At 42.9% G+C, this 21,175-nt stretch overlaps 1 protein-coding gene across 20 annotated transcripts in view; it reads left to right on the top strand.

Annotated features, from left to right (window-relative positions):
- KALRN (kalirin RhoGEF kinase) overlaps positions 1-21,175 on the top strand; it is a 451,786-nt gene that overhangs the window by 133,666 nt on the left and 296,945 nt on the right. For all 20 annotated transcript variants that reach the window (XR_014884476.1, XR_014884477.1, XR_014884475.1 and 17 more), the window contains exon 2: positions 16,465-16,539. Coding sequence is in view for 17 of the 20 variants with exons in the window: in XM_085228421.1 (XP_085084547.1) it covers positions 16,465-16,539 (75 nt within the window). In the remaining 3 variants the exon portion in view is untranslated. The remainder of the gene's footprint in view (positions 1-16,464; positions 16,540-21,175) is intronic.

The raw sequence follows: 21,175 nt of genomic DNA on the forward strand, positions 1-21,175 counted from the left end.
TTAGTTTTGCTTCACCTCAGCATCTCACCAGAGCAGAGACCAACAACTAAGCACTCAAGATTTCAGTGTGCGGGTTTTCCTATTGAGGACGACGTTCTTTTCACTGAAAATCCCACGGAGAACTGGGACAGATGTCATAAGGGCTGAAGGTGATAGTTTCGGTAACAAAGTGTTCTTGAACGTAAAAAGATATTACACACAAAATCCTGTGCTTGCTGTCCCACACACAGTGCAACTCCTTTTTGCAACTGTGTTGGCAGCTTGCAAGCTTGTAGACAGAGAAATTATATTATAAAATCATGGAATTGTTAAGGTTGGATAAGAACACTAAGATCATCAAGGCCAACCATGATCCCATCATCACCATGTCCACTAAACCATGTCCCAGTAGCCAGATGATTAAATATTTGGTTCCATGTTTTATTCTCAAATCTGTTGACTTTCAGAGCTATTACTGCTTGTTATTACTGCAGTGTGCAATCACTGTCAAATGCAGGAAAGGCTTAAGGGGAATAGATGTGGGCTGACTCCCACTCTGTGCTGAAATGCTCCTTCCACCATGCAGGCCATGCATGAAACCCCTCCTCACTTCTGAAGCGTGTTGACTGCGTTTGGTGGGAATTTTGCATCTAATGAAATGTTTGTAAGCTCACAAATTGAAGGATTTGTAAACAGACTCCCTAGACAAACACCGTTTTAAAGTGTTTGGTGAAAATGCCTGCAAATGTCTGCAGAGGGGAGGATAAGCCAATGGCTGATTCAGTCCTGGGTTTTGTCAGGGGAAGCAATGAAGGGTGAGGGGCTTATCATGAGCCTGTGATAACCCAAGGGACGACCTCACAAATGCTTTCCCATGCCGCTCTTCCTTCACCCACACTCTTTTCCCAAAGTGCATCATTCTCTGTGAGCAGTTGCTGTGGGAAACGAACATTCCTGCTTAAGGGTGTGTGTGGATGACCAGACGAGCAGGTTTTCCTTCTGCATTCAGTATTTCCCACACTTTTAATTGAAAAATTGGAAGTGGATGGTGAGTACACCCAAAGGTCTTCACTGGGTCAAAGTAGGCCAGCAGGGCTCTCTATAACCATGATGTGCTGAGATGTCCCTCCCACCAGCTGATCTGATAGTGAGTTAGGCTGCACCCATCAGAGTTCAAGCAGTCACGAAGTTAATTGCTCAAGACTTGGTTTGCAGCAGTGCTAACTGAGTGGGACTTGAATATTTTCTCAGTTTCTAAAGATGGACGTGTTTTCTTTTAAGAACAGCTTTACATCTTTTCTTTCTGGCTCTTCATTTTTCTTTGAGCAAACTGTGCAGAGAAAACTCCCACTTAGCACTGATGGTATGAAATTTTCTTGGCCAGTAAAGACAAGATGGTGCTTCCAGGCACTGGGGCTGCTCTAGGGAGGTAAGGAAATGCTGCTGTCCTCAGCAGATGGGTGAACCGAGATGCAGGAAGAGCAGATGATTTGTGTTTGATCACACCGTATGTCCATGGCCAGGATTCAGAAGCAAATGTTTCAGGCTAACCCAAGTAACTGTTACCCTTCCTTATCTCGAGACCATCAAAGGAAATGTCAGAGCTTCCTGGAGATCGGAGCTGGAACTGCAAGACCCTGAGCAGAGCTGCATGGAGCTGGGGGAAGGCATCACATCCTGGGCCACCTGCAGTTTTTATTAGCTTTGCTGTGACAAGGGCCACTTCATTCATAGGCATAGGAGAGGGTACACCAAGAGTGACAATGCTACTTCCTTCCAAGAAATAGATTGCAAGCGTGGGATCTGTGCTAATTTCTGGAGAGCTCTCTCATATGAGCCAAAAAAGGAGTTGGGACCTGCATGAGTTTGGGGATCTCCACCATCTCTCTTTTATTTTTGCTGAAGAACAGGAAATTGGAAGGTTAGAAACATTCTGCCCTTATGAATACAGCAGTAGCTATATTCTGGACTAAATTAATTTATAAGCAGAGTTTGCACAAGATATCTTGAGGCTTTGAGCCCAGGGATTGTCCATGATGTCTTTATTGCCACTTTAATGTGGTATATACCTGCATGCTGCTCTTAGCAGAGAGATTTATGCCCTCCTTTTTCTCATCCTAAAATAATTTAATAAGAGAAAGATAAAAAATGGAATAGGCTTTCAATATCAATTTAATCTGCAGCTATCCATGGCGCTGCACACCACCCAATCAGCTTTCCACTGATTTCCTCGTGTCTCTGAAGGCTGCCTGCAATTTTGTTGGTCTGTATTGTCACTGATTTCCATACCTTTGCCATCTTGGTTTGCTTTTACATTTAACTCAGCCCTGAATTTTCTGAATTTCTGCTGGTTGTCTGGAATAATTACAGCTTCCCACGAAATCCTCCTTCAGCCTTCAGACGTCTGAGTTTTCTCAAACTACAGTGTAACAGTATTTTCCTTGGAAATCCAGTAGCAAGCATTCAATTCTGAGTCAGTAATGGTATGCTGCCCTGTGCGCTAGCACACATGCAGACTGATTCCTTCTAAAAAGGAATTAAAATAATTTTAAGAGAAACAGTGAGGGAAATAATAAAGAAGTGTGGAAATGAAGCATGATTTTGTTCAGATATAGCTACAGTTCTCTGAAAATTGCAGAGAGGTGCTCATGTCTACACTAGCATGACTTAGGTCAGGATTTAATCCAAAGTCTAAAACCAGTAGTATTTGGGAGGGATCCATTTTAGCTTCAGCCCAAAGCATTTTCTTGTCTACCATCCCTTGCTGGGTAACTGCATGATTTGGTTTTAAAACAGAACTTTTCCTATAGCCAGCAAAATCTGGAGGTAAGTGAAGATTGTTCAGGGCTCATTGCTGTGAGGTCAGGGCTTGAAACATCATCCTTCCCTGCAGCGGAGTACAAGGATTAGCTTTTCCAGAGTTCGTTTTTCAGGGCAACTTGGCCCAGACATCAGCCAAATCTGCATTGTGGGCAGCTCCTTCAGCTCCTGCATCAGGGTCTGCTGCCAAGGTCCATCTCCCCCTCTGACAAGCACACAGAAGGCATACTCAGCCTCTTTCCCCCAGCACAGAATGTCTCCTGGCTCCCCAGAACCCAGCTGGGCTTGAAACATCGCGAGAGAAATGGAACTTTAAGCCCACAAACAGAAATGCTGTATTTCCAGTTGGGAACTGTTTGCATTCTCAGATGAGGATGAGTCAAACAGCACGAGCTGTGACTACATGCTGGGAAAATATCATCCGGAGGACGGAGTGAGCCACAAGTACCCCCGTACCTTCTCACTGTATTCATTACAGAGTCCCCGTGACTGTTTATGAAGGCAAGTCAGCTGTGGCTTGTTTGCTGGAGCAACAACCTCATCTAAAAGGTTTCTAAAATCTCCCGGCAGATTTCAACATTGTGGATGAGACCTTGGCTGGGGCTGGAATGGGAAAGGATGGGTAACTGCCTGGCAGGAACTGGTTCCATGTTGGAAGGAGCTCCTTGGGAGCAAACATCCTCAGCACACTTAGTATTTGCTGCTGCACTTTCCTTTGTTTTATACCTGAAAACAAAAAGAGAGCCAGGGAACAGAAATACATCTCTCAGCACTGTAACAGCTATAATTGGCCTGATGTTACATTGATCACAGCACTCCTTCAGGCACCATACTTCCCAAATCAGTGCATTTATGCTTAGCTAAAAATGATACCATTGGGATTTAATTAAACCCACTTGCTTGTCCTTGTTGGAGGGGAATGGAGATGGGGCTGAGCCAGAGTAACACTGTGCAGGGATGGCCTGGCAGTGCTGCCCCTGCAAGGAGGCACCTCCAGCTTGTGGAGCCAGCATGGAAAGGCCGGGTATGTAAAGCTAGCTAATATTTTGGAAAGTTCCTCTGAACTTGTTAACTCAGTACATCTGTAAATGCTGGCCGTGTTCCCAGCCTTTATTTTCAGCCCACTTTTCCTGTAAGCTCTTTTGCATTATCTCTTTGGTTGCCATCAGACTTTCCCATTAACTCCCAAAGATGTGATGAAGGAGGAGGTGAAGCCCAGACCCTGCAGGGTGATCAGCTCTGACACTGCTGCGCTGTGGGCATGCTTCATGGCAACTGGATAACAGGGGCAAACAGTGCCTTGGTTTGCACTCAGAAAATGTGCATGGCAACTAACAACAGCTGGCACTCTTGTGAGAGAAAATGGGAAGAGGCAAAGGCATGCCTGAAAAGTGGAGGTTTTGCAGGGGACACAACAAAGAGCGCTGTAAGAATGCTGTGAGAACTCAATCCATAGCAAGTCTGGAGTTCCTATGCCCCTCAGACAGCTTGTTTCTCTCATGTGCATGAGGCTCATGTACATGGTTATAACTGAAAGGTGAGAAGGGCCCCATAAAGGTCCAATAAAACATACCTTCTCTATATCCTTACAGGCTATAGGGTTTGATTTCCTCACGTCATGTCTTGTTGTCGTTACCTTGAGAGAAAGTTGCTAACCCTTGCGATGCTGATTTTTTGCAGACAGCTGAGGAATACACTTACATATATGCACATGCCTGTGTACACAAGCTGGCTGTGTCTAATGCAGTAATTTGCAGCTGTCAAATAGTTAATGTACACTAAGCTTGTGGACTCATAAATTTTGGTTTAACATGCAATTCTGCTCTGACAAGTGTCCGTATAAAAATAGCACCTTCCTACTGAAATGATCTGCTGTCTCTGTGTAATCACATGCAGATCTGATTAATTTGCTGACTAAATTAAGGGGAGCAGTTTTGAAAAATGGGTGCCTAAAGTTAGATACGTTCTATTTAGCTACCTAAATATGCAGTAAGATTTTAAGTGCTACTTAAGTCTTGTCACTCCAAGTTGCCCTTGAAGTACCTTTTAAAATCAGATTACCTTTCTGGGGCTCTAAGGCACAGAATTAGATAAGTGGGTTTGAAAATACTGGCTTCATTTTTGTTCCGTATAATCTCTGTTTTTTCTGGAGATATATAGCAGCTCCAGGAGTGGGCGAGCAGAACACTTTTTTCTTTTTTTTTTCTTCAATTGTATAAACTGAAAAGATGACAACTTAACTTCTAGATCCCAGCATGGGTTTGTAGACCTGATAGTTGGAAAAACAAACCAAACATGTTTTTTACTTGTAAACTGACTGCATTTGATCTGGAAATCATTGAGCTGCAATAAACATTAACTCCATGATCCCATTTTTATGGAGTCAGTTTTCAGACTAGAACCACACTTAACAAAACAATCATTATAACTGAATAGCAGTGCTTGTGAAAAGTGCTGTGTTGAAAACACTGATGAAAGAAGCCTTCTGTTTATCCGTGGAGCAGCAGTGACAGTGGCAGTGTGAGCTACAACACACTGCTCCTCAACAATTGACACGATGTACGAAGTGATGTTACAGCTTCAAGTAGGCTGTTTTGCTGGATATGGAGCTCCTGAGCTGGCGTAGTGCAAATGGTTGCATTGTCACGCTGTGCAGTTTTCTGTGGTCTAGGGCACCTTGCCTTACTGGCACTTCTCTAGCTTCATGATTGAAAAAAAAAAAGAAAAAGAAAAAGAAAAGAAAAAAAAGAAAAGAAAAGAAAAAATAGGAAGCAAAGTGGAGAGGAGGGACCTTGGATGCTATTGCTTATTTGGTTTTTGCATAGGAGCTCAGTGCTGTTTTGTCCATCAATGCTGGCTGTGCAGAGCTTGGACATTTTTTTTCCTTTTTGTTTTTTTTTGTGTGCTGACATCTGTCTGTTGGACATCAAAGCGCAGTCTTTGAAAGCCACAGAGTCATATGACTTCCCGAACACTTAGCAATGATCTATACAAATGTGGGCAGTCTCGCTCCTGGAGAAGACATTCTTCTGAGATGACACGTTAAAACAGCTCTTTGTATTTGGGCAGTAACAAAGATTCATTTGTAAGTATTAGCTGTCATCAGGGCTTGACCTCTTCAGAAAGTATTCTTTAGCGAGGGTTTTAAAGTGGATTTGGAAACATAATTATTCTTGTCCTCGGGTAGAATCTGGGCAATTTATGTGCTCAGCTGACTTGCCATTTTAGCTTCAATGGATATTTGTTCCCATAATGTAGGATTTCTGTGCGTGATCATGTTATGGTGACCGAGGATGATGGTAATGGGTGGATTAGATATGTGCAGACAGAGATACTGCTCATGGTGACACATCCTTAATTGTCAGTAATGCTATAGCAGCAGTGTGCTCAGTACTGTAGCCCTTCAGTGAAGGGGAAGAAGAGAGTATTTATCTCTTTGGTTTGTTCTCTGTGTATGAGTTCACAAAACACTTCCAAAGAAGTGGTTCATGGCAATGAGAAGGTTGTTTGTCTACATAACTAAGGCCAGTATACCACTTGGAAAATTGTACTTTATATCTTTTCTCCTGCATGGTAAATTTCTTTCGTAATATTTCAATATGCATTTTTTTATTCACCAACATGTCATTAATACTTTGCCCTGAAGCTTTTATTAGTAGTGAGTCTCACGTATCTTGACTTTCTGGAGTTAATATACCCCTTGCTATAAATGGATATTGCTGCATTTCATAGGGTTTTCCAAGAAAGTGGCAGAGAATAGATGTATTTGCAAAGGCTGCATTTTTCACTAGATCCCAAAATTTATGCAGTTATTGCCAAGAGGATATTTTCCTAGCCCTCTCAGTCTCAAGCAATATCCCCAGACCCCATTGGTGAGGACTAGTCCAAATCCTGTAGTGGGATCAACTGGATAAGATATGAAACAGATTTGTGGGCTCATGAGAATTTTCTCAGCATATCCATGGAATATCTCTCTGGATGGAAAGCCATACCTAGCTCCTTTTCCAACACAGGCTTATAAATAGTCATTATAAATGTTTCATCTAATATCTCCATTCAAAATATGTATGCTCTGCCATTGGTCAGCTGCTATGAAATAAGGGAGATGCCACTGCATGTTCAGTTGTCTCCAACCACAGTTGGCTTTGGCCACATGAGGTACTTTTCTCCATGACGTGTTGGTGCAGCCCTGTATCAGTGATGCTGACTGGGCCTTAAACCAAAGCTGCAGTCAGGGCAGGATGCAGACATCAGATGGATGGAGAGGGACATCAGCACAATTACTGTTTCCTGTGAATGACATACGCATGTTGCACCAGCTGGTTGTGGCAGAGGGGTGGAAATGCATCTTCTTAATGTGCACTTGCTAATATAAATTAATTATTATAATAATGAAGCCAAAGCATGATGAATCTGTTTTCTCCAGCCCATCTTTCATTCTGCCTTTGCTTTGGAAGTGGGTAAAAAAAAAAGTGACTGTATTTTTTGTTTTTGTTTGTGTAGTTAATTTGTCATTTTTGTTTTGTAATTGTTCCTAAAGTTTAATTGATTTCTTACTGCGACTTGTCATTTACTCAAAGCCGTATTATTGTGGTAGAGCCTAAGTGTTATTGAACAACAAACATAATGGACAAGTTTTTCCAGCAGCCGAGATGGAGTTTGCAGGAAATTTTCATGGAAAAGCCTAGACTAAGTTTTAGACTAGAAACATCTGTCCTTTTATCAGCAAATCTAGATCTAAAGTATGAGAAGGTGCTTGTGGGTGCATGGTTTTGCTGGAGAGTAGGGACACTGCACAAGATGTGCATGCAGGGTGAAAGACTCAATGGGGAAAAATACAAAAATGGATTAAAAGGAGGAGTGAAAATCTCACCTGCAATTGGAGGGTGAAGAAGGAACTGTCTTTCCACCTCATCTCTAACCTACCAAAGGTAATGAATGTCTTTTTGTTGATGTAGCTGGGCTAAAACCAGCTGATCTACTGCTCAGTGTTGTACTCAAGGTCCTGGTAGCTGCAGTAGATCAAATCTGTAATCAATGTACAATTTCACTACCTTTAGGAGGCCTTACTAATGAGCTTTATGCAGTACTGCCAACTCTTGGCATGGGGCGGTTTCCTTCTGCCTGGAATTGCTAGTTTTTGCATAGTGTGCTGTTGAGTGAAACTGGAATCAGGGGAGACACTAACCAGTAAAATCACTTTATAAGAAGATGTGTGTGGGAAAAAAATATATATATATTGCAATCTGCAAAGTTAAAAAAAATCATTCCTTAATTATAGCCCTTTGCTCAGCTTTGCTGGAAAAGAAAAGAAAAGAAAAAAAAGACAATGTCAGGTCTATGGCTTTTGCATTTGCAACCTGGGGGTGGGTTGGAAAGAGAGGCCCCAAATTATTTCCCTGTGTTTTAAGGATGTAATAGATGGTCATTTGACTCCAGGTGTTGGGCATTGATGGAGCCGCAGCTTGCACCTTCTGGAGATCAGTCAGACCTCCTTACCCTGTAACTAGTTATTTGGGCAGCTCCGAGCTTTCTCTTAGTGAAAAGAAACCAGTTAAGTTTAGAGAATAATAGTGTTAGAAATATTTTAGCCCCTTCCATGAAGAGAAGTATGTTTAGGATGGAAAATATACTTTTAGTAACATCCAGTCTCACAGTCTAATAGGATATGTGAGATGAGTTTTCTGTGTATCCTTTGTCGTTGAAGGCTGCTTTGTGGCCCTGTGTAACTCTGCCTTCTGCTGAGTACTATTTTCAGTCAATTTAAGGACTGCTTGTCCAGGAAGAGATCCAGACAGTTTGTGAGGCTTTAATCCTAATCATCTCTTTATATGTATCGTTAGCTGGAACAAAACTAAAGGAAAGCTGCATTTTCAACCCATTGGTGATCCTTTTCCAGTCAGTATTACGATTAGCGTTGCAGGTTCTTACCACAGAAATGTCAAGTGTAAGTTCTGGGGCTTTAAACATTTATGGTAGCGTGCTAAAGAAATTTGGGCAGATGAGGCCTTACTGGCAGTAGGGAGCAACTGAAAACACAAGCAGGCGAACGTTAGATTAAACAGAAAAAGAAAAAATAGCAAGTCAATGTAAACATGTCTGGGAAGCCCGTAGAAATCAGGGAGGCAGTTTGCTTTCTGAAATGCTTCGCGGAACCTCAACTCCGCTAATTAAGAAACCGTCGGTCTGGTTCATTTAGCAGCCAGCAGGGTTAGTGTTGGGTGAGCCCAGCCTCTCAGCCGGCCACCATCTGCAGGGGCAGTGCCCCAGGTAGGCACCACTCCACCCTCTGTGCCACGCCAGGGAACGGGGGGCAGGTGGGAAGGCAGAAGATGGAGCATCCACTGACAGGACTCAGCCGTCCGTGAAACATTTTCCATTAATGTTTAATGTGTGTCAAAAATGTCAGCGTACGTAAGAGAGGTGGATGAATTATTTAGCTGTGTGAGTGCCTTGCCCCGTCCTTCCTGCTGGTGCCTGCGAAATGTTTGCTGCAGTTTTGTTCAGAGTTTGGGTGCTGCCAGGGAGTCCCTCAGGGGAGCTTTGTGGCTTGATGCTTCATCATGCCCAGGCAGTCATGTGAGCGGGTGACCACAGGCACTGCTGGTGGTGTGGATTTCTAGAGGAGAAAGGCTGGGGAAAGTGCAAGAGGGACAAAAGAGCAGGGTGCCCTTTCTCATGGGCTCAGGGCATGGATCTTGATTTATCCCTAACTGTGTGGGAGGAGAAAGCTCCTCTATGAGTTTCAGGTTTTGGTTTTTATTTTGTTCTTTCTTTCTTCTTTTTAAATCAGCTTTACAGAAAGACACTGTAGCTGTATCATCAGCTCTAGCAGAAAGAGAGAAAGAAGGACCAAGGAAAGGCATCTATCTGATCAGATGGGATTTGAAGGCAGGTGAGAAAGAAGCAAGCCTGATTAGTAGTGAGGTGTTAGCTTGTGAGTGTTGGATGAGCTGCAATGACCAGTTCAAAGTCCCCCTTGACACTTGCACAAGACACAACTGTTCCTCCTGAGCAGGGTTCCTTGCTGTAGGCAGTGGGCACTTTATCAGCCTGTGTGTGTGTTTGCATGGGGAACGCAGAACCCTGCAAGCAAAATTAAAGACAGTGCTCTGTATTTGAAGAGAAAACATACAGATTGTTTTTAAGCATGGGGCAAATGTAATTGCTTTGGGTTGTTTTTTGTTGTTTTTTATTTATTTATTTATTTCATTTTTTAGGGAAGTCACAGGCTTTGGGACAAGGATCTCAATTGGCCTCTAATTAAAGTTGCTTTCTTTCGGTCTGACATGAAATTCCCCTGAGAGGCAGATGTTTGCAAAGCACACTTGAGGCACTGGCATATGGTCCCTTTGTATGGCTGGCGTTTCAGCAAAATGCCTCCTGAATGTTGTACATAATTAGATATTTTATTGTTTTTTCCCTGAGAAGTTGCTGGCAGCTGGGGACAGCCAGGACCCGAGAGCAAGGCTTTTGGGGGGACAGATGACAGGTTACAGGTGCTAGCTGATGCTCTGCTGCAGCTTTTTGGGAACAGCCTGTCAACTAAACCAGCACTAGCTAAAGGAAATTGTTCTGACCTCCAGAATTTAATAGAGGATGAGACCCTGTGTACCCAGCCTCTAAAATTTCATGGAGGACTTGCATCCTTCCTCCAGGAATCTGTGTGCGGGTTTAAACTTTTTATTGGATTATAAAATTCTGAGGAATGTTTCCGTAAGGAATCCAATTGTAATTGAGAGGGGAGTGAAATGAAAAGAAAATATTCATACTCACTAGGCTTGGGTAGAAACCATGGCCACGCTTTTAATGCTACTTCAGATTACAAATGGCCCATAGCTCTTTATTGAGGCTGTAAAAGACTGTTGCATCTGGGTGGTTACTGGAGCATACCACAACCTGCAGGAAGATCCTTAATAACTAAAAGCTCAAGGTGCTGAATATGATCATTTTCCTCTTGGAGAGCAGATTTGTTCTTCATGTGCTAAGAAATAAGATACAAAATTTAGCGTTGGATAACCTAATCTTTTCCAATTCTCTTAACATCTCCCTTTCCTCCCCAAAAAGTCCTTTCTGCGTTCACCAGAGCATTTCCTATTACTGGTGCCTCATTTTGCCTATTTATAAAAGCAGACTGGAACAATTCCCTGCCGCAAAAAGGTTTTGTGAGGTAAAATTAATTCATGTTTTTAAGGTATTTTTGAGGCCTCTGGACATGACTGTGCTTTACTAATGTGAGCAGTCATTATCACCCTTCTGTAGATGTGAAAACCAAGAGCTAGCACAGTTAAAACAGCTTGTTCAGGATCACAAAGCAATTTAGGAGCAGAAGTACAAATAGAGCCAAGCCTTTTGACTAGCAGTCAGATGTGCTATCCGCAGGGCTACCTATAATGTCTAATTATTTTCTAAGGCTAGGAACTGAAAGATCTCAGCCTGATCCCCAGGTCCTGATGAAAATAAAAAGGAAATGCATACGAGATTGACTCACGGTCACTGAGTTCCCTTAGCATCTCTATTAGTGTTTGTTTAAAGTGAAATGAATAAAATCTCCTGTGGATGGAGATGAAACTCAGCCTCTGCCACAGGCTGTGCATTAATTTGATATCCTTCTGATGTTTTGAACAATTTTGTGCCATGTATGAGAAGGCTCTTGGCTTAGGCAGGTTGCACAGGCTGTGGTGTTTTAGGTTTCGGATACTGAATTCTGCTTATTAGAGACCACGTGCACAGACACTAATGAACTTGCATGTTTGCTTCAAGGAACTGTACCTTTATTGAAGCTTTGCCTATTCTTTGGCGTGCTTTCAAGCTGAGGCTACTGTTCAAATGTGTGGACATTCAAAGGCTGTGCTGGGAGGCTTGGTGCTGCCAAGTACCTCGTGGAAGGAATAACAATCTCAGCAATTAGCAATCTCCCTTGAAACCCAGCCCTGACTCTCACGCTGTTGGAGGCAGGGAAGGGAACTTTGCTCGAAGCAGCTCTCCTTGTGCGAGCTTTCAAGCAGCGGGAAATCAGAGGGACTGACTTGCTGATGTACAGGGGGTAGAAAAGCTGCTGGAACTGTGACAAGCACTGGCAAAGCTTGGAAGCAGAGAAGGCTCAAAGCATCACTGTCCAACGGCTGTGACCAGAAGGATGTTCTAGCAAGCAGTGGCAGTGTGTAATTAACAGAAGGAAGGACAGAATAAGAAAACATGGAGAAAATAATATTAGTCTTGGACTGAGCCTGCATATTACATATAAAAACAGCATTCATCTTTTCCTTTTAGAGTAAATGCAGCAATACATTGAATATAACTTTCCTCTCAGCTGTGATAAAGTGTTTGGCACCTGGTGTAACACTGTGAGTCTTCTATGGAGGCCATCTATTTGGTTTCCATGGTTCTTGCAACTTGTCAGGAGGTTACCTGGAATGCAAAATTATGGCATGGGTCTGTGTCAGTCTGCACAGTGGGGGCATGAAACATTTACTCCACACAACCCTAAGAGGAGTACTGGAGATCAGATTTTATGGTTGGATCCTCAATAACATTCCTATTAGGCGCTTTCCACACCTTTCTGTCTACTGTGCTGCATTTATGTACAGTCACACATGCAGAAATAAGTAGACTTAACTAAGCACAAGCTCAATTGCTGCATGGCTCTTCAGTTATATAGCAAGAGAGCCTTAAAAAGTCTACGAAGGTCCTAGGGATTGTTGGTATTTCCATTGCAGAGCTGAAAGTGAGCTCTAGATTTGGCTCTGCATGGGATGAAGAGCACAGACAATGCCAGCCATGCTTCCACTGGTAATAACTACAGTGTCTCTGTTAGCTTTTGATAATCTGCCCAGATGAAGGAGGATTGTCTAGTCTGACCTGCAGTCCCAGGAAGTAAATGCTTCCTGTGAGGCCAGGTATTACTGTTTATTAGTTAATAAGGAGAATAATGACCTTTGTTGGTGAAGTTTATAGGTCTGGAATGATCTACAATAGTTGTTAATGATTTTTACAAATTAACATTGCTTTCTTTCTAGCAATTTTCTTTAGATTCAGTTCAATCCAGTTCGCACACTCCTTCCTCTGGGAAGTCAAATCTTTCTGCTACCTGCAGTGGGGAAGGAAGGCAAGGGAGCCTGGCAGGCTCCTGGGGAGCTCAGGGCACTGAAATGTTCTTTCTTCGCATCAAGGATCAGGCTGTCACCCACAGAAGAGCTGTCGGCAGATGCAGAGTGTCCAGGCCCATTTATCTCTGCCAGATGGTGCTAAAATACAAGTCTGGAGCACATGTTGCTCTATTCAGCAGAATGCTGTGCCATGCCGTGGCCTCGCTGCCTCTGAACCAATGAGCCTCAGCAAGCAAAATCCCAGTGGCTAAGGACCTAGCAGCCCTCAGCTAAGCCCCTGTGTGGGAGCTTAGGGAGACCCAGCTAGGAAGGCTCACAGCCCTGTGGGGACAGACAATAGCATGATAGAAGAGAAGGTAGGGGTTAAAGAGAGCTTAGCACATATGAAAAAAAAGGTAAATATTTGAAGCAGAAAAGCAGAAAGAAAGAATAATGGAGAGAGAAAGACCGGAGAAGGAAGCAAAAAGTATTAAGACAAGGAAAAAGGAGGATGATATTCTGCCAGGAAACAAAGGGATAGTTGTGTGAACAAAGCACTGGGGAAGCATTGGGGAAATGAGGGTTGAGCTCTGCACAAACTTTGTGTCTGACACCGGACAAGTCAATTCTCTCTGTCTCCATTTGCAAAGACTACAATGGGAATAATAAAGTCTCCTTTGTTCTGCCTTTCTCTGCTCGCATCCCTTCTGTTTGCACATTGTAGAAAGGCAAGAAGCTACTGTACTTCAAACAAAAAATTAAGTCCACTGAGGTTTGGAGGAGGAAAAAGAGAGGTAGGAAGGCAAATAGACTGTGATAAACCCAGGAGATAAAATTTGAGAAAAAATAAAAGAAAAAAGAGACATATAGGAGAGGCCTTTATTAAGGGAAGAAGAAAGAATCAATGTGGACCGGATTAATCCTACTGTGTTGCCTCTTGGACTCCAGTGGAGCTCCTCAAGGGGTGAGTTTAGCCTAAGGAGTTCAGTGTTGTTTGGTTAAAGAAACTGCATGCCAAAATTTTTAAATAGTCAAATCTGTTCTGAGAACTATAAGAATGTGGGCTTTCGTGAAACGTTGCATGGGACTTGGGACGAACAACTCCCGCTGAAGGCAACAGGAGCCAAGTGATTAAGCCCCATGCAGTGCTCTGACAGGAGGCCTTCTTCTAGCCTACGCATACGTTTTTCAGTATAGAAAGTATTTCCATATTTCCAGCAGCTGATCTTTATATGAAGCCAAAAGCACATTGCATTTTTTCAGATCAGAGTTAAAGCTTTTCTGGGAAGAGCAACTCTGGATCAGACCAAGGGTCTATGTAGCCCAAGACAGTATCTCCAACAGAGGCTACTGACCTCTGCTTAGAGAAAGAAATAGAGAAAAAAATCCTAAATCCTGTGAGGCTCCTTCCAGGGATAATTTATATTTCACTCCAGGAGTTAGCATTTGGCTTTCACTCCAAAGACTGAAGGCTTATATTCTTTCCAAAACTCTTGTTTGTTTTCTTAATCTTTACATTCCCTGGAGATGTTTGCTGTTTGCAGATCTGTGGCCCACTGGGGAAGCCCTTTGAGCTGCTGACCTGCATGTCCTGCAGCAGCAAGTTCCCTGGGCATCTGGGGCATTTGTGCAGGGAAAAAAAGAAAGATTTTCTTTTATTGGTTTGCTGCATTTAATGTGGAAACGTGCCTTAAGCTTCCCATCTTGCCCAGCTGGCTTCTCATTACAGCATCTCACCTAAAACTGTGAGATGCTTTTGCTGCACAGGGAATCCCTGCTAGGAGACGAGCTGTGCATTTGCAACATTGATCTGCCCTGAAAAATGACTCAGCCGTGCTGAGCATGCACTTAAATTTTTCAGTGTTTCCAAGTTTCCAAGAATACATTCTTCTGACAGCTACTCCTGCAGGCTTGGTGTGCTTTCTTCTTGTGTGGGGACAGCATGCTAAGCCAGGATGTGGCAAAGATGTGAAATGCTGTGGGTTGGCTGAATTGTGGCACTGTGCTCTCTGCACTCTGATTCTCTTCTGGTAAAGAAGCGATTGCAATGCTCAAGCTTCTTTACAGAGCACAGTTAGACTTGCAGGTGAAAGAGCAGGAAGGACACTGTTGCATACACTCATGATTATGACAATGGTGAACCAGCAAACCAATGCATGGATGAAGTGGCAGATGTCCAACCTGCCCTTCCATCATCCATCTGTCCTTCTCTGTTCATCTACTGCGGAGGGACTTGAGCCTTGTAAGGGCAGGAGAGCAGTGTCAGGCAGGATGCAAAGTATGGCCTTCATCAGTGTCCAGGAATGAACTGGCTAGGTGGCTGAATATCCAGAGCTCTGTGGAAAAATTAGGTGGTGCTATGCAGACATGGCTTCAGATCCAGCACGCAAGTAAACAAAACAACTGTATTAGAAACAGCTGGGGGTTAGGATGAAACTGAGCATTATTAGGGATATGTTTGTAATAACTTATGTACTGGGTAATGCATTGTTGCTGTTCTGAGCCCTCCTGGAGATGGATGCTGGAGACCATTGCTTTTGTAGCCCTCATTACAGCATTGGTTTTCCTGTTCATATATCTCTTCTTCCAGTCCTTACTGGAAAGCCTAACAGCATGCTCTGAGATAGAGCTGCCAACGTGTGGCTTTTTTCAGGAGCTGGAGTCATGTCAGAGGCAGTGACCATAGATCAGTCTGAGTTCTGGAGCTGCTGCTCGAGTGAATGCGTACACTGCCCAGAGCCAGGGCATTGCTTCAGATGTGGTTCTTTGGGAATGTAACCCCTCATCCTGAGGGAAGTTCTGCTGGCTGGAAGGAGGGCTCTGTTTTCCAATTCCTTTACTTTTACCATTTTCACCTGTCCTGGGGAATACTGAGAAAGCTGAAAATGTCAGCTGGTGGCACCATCCCCACTGGTGTCTGTCCTCGCCTCTCCTGCACACAGCCAGGGCACTGGGGCTGTTAGCAGCAAGCTGTCTGTCTGCAGCTCTGGATGTGATCATCTTTTAAAACCATAAAGCTTTCTCCTGGTTTCCATGTATATTGCCTCTGTGAGATATACAGAGGTAGGAGAGTGCTTTAAGTTGTATACTGAGCCCTCAGTGTAGTAGGATAAGTTAACAGCAAAGTCTCATTTCTTTAATACAGAGTGTACAAAGTCTTGCTTTCTAGAACACAAAGAATTCAGCAACTAAAATTCTAAGGGCTTTTCTGACAAAAAATTCTCCTTAAAAATTCTCTTAGGACTGTGTTCCAAAGCCCACTCAAAAGCATTTACATTGATTTCTCCTCTTTTTTATATCTCACTCCGTTTTATTAACCTTTCAGAACTTTTGAAGTAGTGAAATTCTCGAATTTGATGAAGTGAGATGAATTGACTGCCGGAATTTTGATTTCACAAGCAAATCTCTTTTGATGCTAATGATATTAATTTATCAGCCGTAAGGGTCTAGCTCTCTGTGCTTTTATGTAAATTATAGACTTTTCCAGACTCGCTTTAAGAAACATGTGCTGTCCATGAAACTTGGAGAAAATAGATGCTTTCATCTAATCTGCCCTTCTTGTCTTCCTCTTTTGCAGGCTCATTCCGAAATGATGGCTTAAAAGCTGCTGATGTCCTTCCTATACTAAAGGAGAAAGTGGCCTTTGTATCAGGTGAGCACATCCTTCCCGGTTCCCTCTATCCCAGCACAAGCAATGCCTGCTGCATGCTGGTCCTTATGGTACACAAATTTGTTTGTGTACCATATGGTTCATGTTTGGATGCCAGTACTTAAATTAGCTCTTCTGCTAAAAAAAATAAGGGCTATATGCAGAACAGGGCTACCCAGTAACAAGAGCAGGAAATTGGCCCATGGTGGTTTTTTTCATATTCTGAGAAAAAGGTAAATGGGCAGGACAGGAGGCATAAAAGACAGCTTTTCAGCTCCAACCCAGACCTGGGCTGTTTCGGGACTCAGGATGGTTCAGGTCAGGGACCCAGCCTGAGTTCAGGGTCTGTGAATCACCATTGTTTGTCTTGCTATCCCAGTCTGCTTGCAGTAGATGCTATATTCACGTAGGGGAAGAGAACACGTGAACCAATTGCAAACTTGCATGAAGTCATTCAAACTGCATTATAAAAAGTGAGTATTTCCAGTGCCAGCATTTTTGCGAAGGGCAAGCCATCCAATCAGCTTTTGGTGATCTTGCCTAATGCAAGAAGAAAGTTAGCATCAAGCAGTTAGCCTGCTCTGCCCTGTTTGCTTTCACTGCTCCAAAGAGAGGAATGTCATCATAAAAACAGTGTACCTGAAGATCTGCTTGTGACATGAAGCTGAACTGGGTGCTCTAAGGAGGCAAAAGAGAGGATGGCTTCAGATGGAATATTTAATAACAACAGCTTGTTTGTATTGTTTATGTAGCCCCTTCCCTTATGGTGCCTGAGTTCATCTCAGAGCCAGGGCATCTCACATCAACCCATCAACTCATTACATGCTGTTCTGGTCAATACTTGCCTTGCATGTGTGGAGGAGTGTTGAACGAGCTGTGCCAACACACCCCAGGGTTTTCTCACCATGATCTGCAGCAGTGCAGGTCCTCATAGACTCACCATGCTCAAAATATACCTGTTCCTGGCCCAGCTCAATAGACAACAGCCCCAGCATTTCCACTGCTCTCCAAGGTATCCAAATGCAATGGTTATGAGCAACAGGTATCTGGGGCCTTTGAAGATGGAATGTGCTGAGGCTCTGGTGTATTACAATAGCCCCAGCATCACCCTCCAGCACAGAGTTTAGCTGCTCCAACTTTCCCTGTGCTGGTGGAAGCAGATGAAGACAAGAATTGGAGTGCTTCAGCTGATGGCTAGGTTATTTTTAATTAAAATGGAATAACTTCCTAGAATATGCTTTGAGCACATCACAGAAAGTTTGCCAAAAACTAAAGAAAAATCAAATTGCTGAACTTTGTAAAAAAATATATATATATCTCCCAGCTGTAGTTAGCACAGAGTCTGCGAGCACATTGCATTTGCTGTCAGACTTCCTGGAGGAAAAGCAGTTTTATTGAGTCTTCTTCAGAGTTTTACACTACAGTTAATTTTAACGATAAGAAAACAGTGAAGTTGTCAAGGAATTCATCTTGTCCTTACACCAGCAAAATTTATCAGCACACAAAGCATTCTGCTGAATGTCTCAGTTGCATGTTTTTGTTGGTTTTTTTTTTCTTTCTTTTCTCATCTACTCTAACTCACCACCTTGTCTTTTCAGCCCTGAAGTGGCAGAGAACAAATGAGCTCAGGATGGCACAGCTGCACTGCTCTATTTCAGCTTTGTGCACACCCCATACTTTAACCATACAGAATATGAGGAGAGCAGGAGGGTCACCTGCCTACACCACTGTGCAACCTCAGGGCCACTCTCAAGCTTGCAAAAGTGCACTTAAATTACAAATTGAAATACAACTCTAACTAGCTGGGCACAGATTCACCCCAGCCTGAATTATGCCTGGGGCTCAGTGCTGGTGCTTTCTCCTTGCTGGCTCAGCCAGTGGCAGGCACAGAGCTTTGCATAAGCATCACTGCACCGAGGGAGGATTTAGGGATGGATAATGGTGCAGTTTTCTTCCTGGAACTGGTTCTTGATTTCTTCCAGTGACCCTGCTGGACTGAACTCAAGCGAAGTTCATATGCCTGTATATCTAAATAGCACCTGAAAATCCCATTCCAGCTCTAATAAGCAAAAAAAGAGCCTGAGCAGTCACAGTACATCCCAGCCATCACAGTCTGATCATTTCCATCACTGGCCTTGTTGCAGCAGATTAAGCCAGAGGCAGGAGGAGGCTTTGGCCACCTGCTTGTTGCCTAAACCCTGATAAAGTCTTGGCTTTGCCTGTGTGGTTCACTGTGTCGCTTCCGGCAATGGAATGGCTTTGGGAACCATTAGGGAGCCAGCTACAAGCCAAAGGCTGATTTTTATATTCTGAGGAGGAGATGAGCACAGAAGAAAGGAAAGAAAACAGGTTGTAGATTATTTTGGTGGATTTTTTCAGTGAGAGGTGGTGAAAGTGATATTTTGGAAGCTGTGGTTTCAGCCTTTCCTGGGAAACACAGATGCTGCTTTGGAAGGAAGGTTAAACTTGGGATGCTGTTCAGCTGCTTGATCGTATTCTTAGGAGATTTTCTGTTGTCAGTGCAGCATAGAAGGAAGTGAATGAGACCCTCAGGAGAGGGAGGGGAACATGTTACTGTGTTGGAGCTTCTCATACACTCAAGCTGTGAAAAGATTTTTAGTTCATTAATGCAGGGGGACATGCTGAAACTATTTGCCTTTTCCTTACATCCCACCCAGAAGAGTTTTGCAGGATCTCTCCCAGCACTTTCTGATAGAGTGGGTGAGCATGGAAGAATCAGCAGCAAAAGGCAGAAGGGTGTAATAATTTGGTGATTTGGTGACAGGGGCACAGTGACGTCTGAGCCTGAAGGGAAAACAGAGATTTCCCAAAAGGTTCTTCCAAGGGAAAAGTTCAGTGCAAACAGATCAGATGAAAGGACAACTTTGCAATTAGGTTTTGCTAAATTTAGGCTGGCAGGATGAATCCAAAATAAAAGCTTAGAGATTATTTTATTTCTGAGACTGGAGTCTGGGAAAAGTTTACTCTGAGGTAAAGACTGTTAGAAGGGGAGACAGTGACCCTCTCAAAAACCACATGTCTCAAGTCACAACAGGTCACTTAGTGCCAGAAATGTGATCCTGAGGCCCTCTGGGTGTTGGAAGAGTTCAGATCCAGGTTCAGGAGGTCCCCAGTCATGATATGTGGACACTGGAATTTGTATTGGGAATGGAATGAACCAAAATATTTAAATTTTGAATGATGTAAACATTTTGTGTTTGCACAGGTAGTTTTGATTCAAATTTTATTAGTTTCTGTTCTCCTCTTCCTCTGGAGTTGAAATTTCAAATGAAACATCAACAATTCTTCTATATTTTGTTAGAAAAAAACATCTTCTTGTTTATACCATTCCCTAACATAGTTTGAAATCAAGGGAAATTCCAAAAAGAGGAAATATGCTATTAGAAATACATAACATTGCTTGACTGTTGAATTCTCCTTGTGGTTTTAATTCATCATCCTTTCATCTAAAATTTGCTGCTGCATTGATGCAGATATTTCTTTGAAAAAGAAAATGAGGAAGTTTAGACTGTAAACTTTCCATGTCTTTTTATGAGATCTGAGGCTGCATGTTTGTTTAGGTTGGTTTTGTTTCCTTTGCTTTTTAAGATCTTAGGTCATTTGTGAGGACAGAGGAGAGCCTTTACCTATGGGGACTGTATAGTTATCATCATCAGGATCCTAAGATTAGAGAAGAAAACAAAAAGTTCCGTGGAAGTTCTGATTTGTGATGATGCACAGCTAACACATTGCTAGTATGCGGAATTAGTTGCAATTATTTTTTCCATAAGTCTTAACCATAGCAATGGACTACATGAAGTGATTTCTGTGGAAAGCGTTTAGTCATTGTGAGCTCTTATTGTCCTGACTCACCAAGATCCACCACCATCTCCTTCCAGCAGGGATATTTCTCCTTTCTGTGCTTCCTGATAGCATGGGTGAAAGTAGAGATTGTTGCCTTGTGAAGACACAAAACAGTTCAAATCCCTTACAAAAATAGACAGAAAATCAACCCAATCACAATATTTATCTGAAAAGGCCCAGAAGAACTTATGGGATGTAAATAACAGTATGAGCGCAATCCAGACACACTGGGCTCCTGACCACGTCCTTGAACAAAGCACGTGGGCCCCCGCATCCAGTCATGTGGGTTTAGCTTTTAAATTAGTGATAAGGACTTTTGAAATAACAATAAGAGGAAGGAACTAAGCCCATGAAGCGAGAAGATCTGTATACATCCCATCCTGTTCCAGCTCACAGGGCTTTCTACTCCCAAAAGACACAGTGAGCTCCATATGTTTCACAGCAAAGGTCTGTTCTTCATTTACACAGGCAGGTAAGAGATGTCCTTATGTAGAAATGCAACTTGGGAGTCTATAAATCAACACAAGGAAACAGGGAGACAACTGTAGCATCTGAGATAATTAATATGATAACAACCAAAAGGTTTTGTAATTTTGCAGTAGGGTGTGCACTTGTATCCCACTGATAAGACTCATCTCCTCTGAAAACATTCTTGTTTCTGTTAAAGTACTTTGGTTCATAGGCTTACGGTGTTATTTTGTGTTTGTCTTGGTGGTTGTTTTTTTTTTTTATTTTTCCCTTAGGAATCAGTTTTAATGTACAAGAAGCACTGAAA

Source organism: Meleagris gallopavo, chromosome 7 (genome assembly GCF_905368555.1).
Source record: "Meleagris gallopavo chromosome 7, MGAL_WU_HG_1.1, whole genome shotgun sequence".
In the NCBI taxonomy this organism is placed as follows: domain Eukaryota; kingdom Metazoa; phylum Chordata; class Aves; order Galliformes; family Phasianidae; genus Meleagris; species Meleagris gallopavo.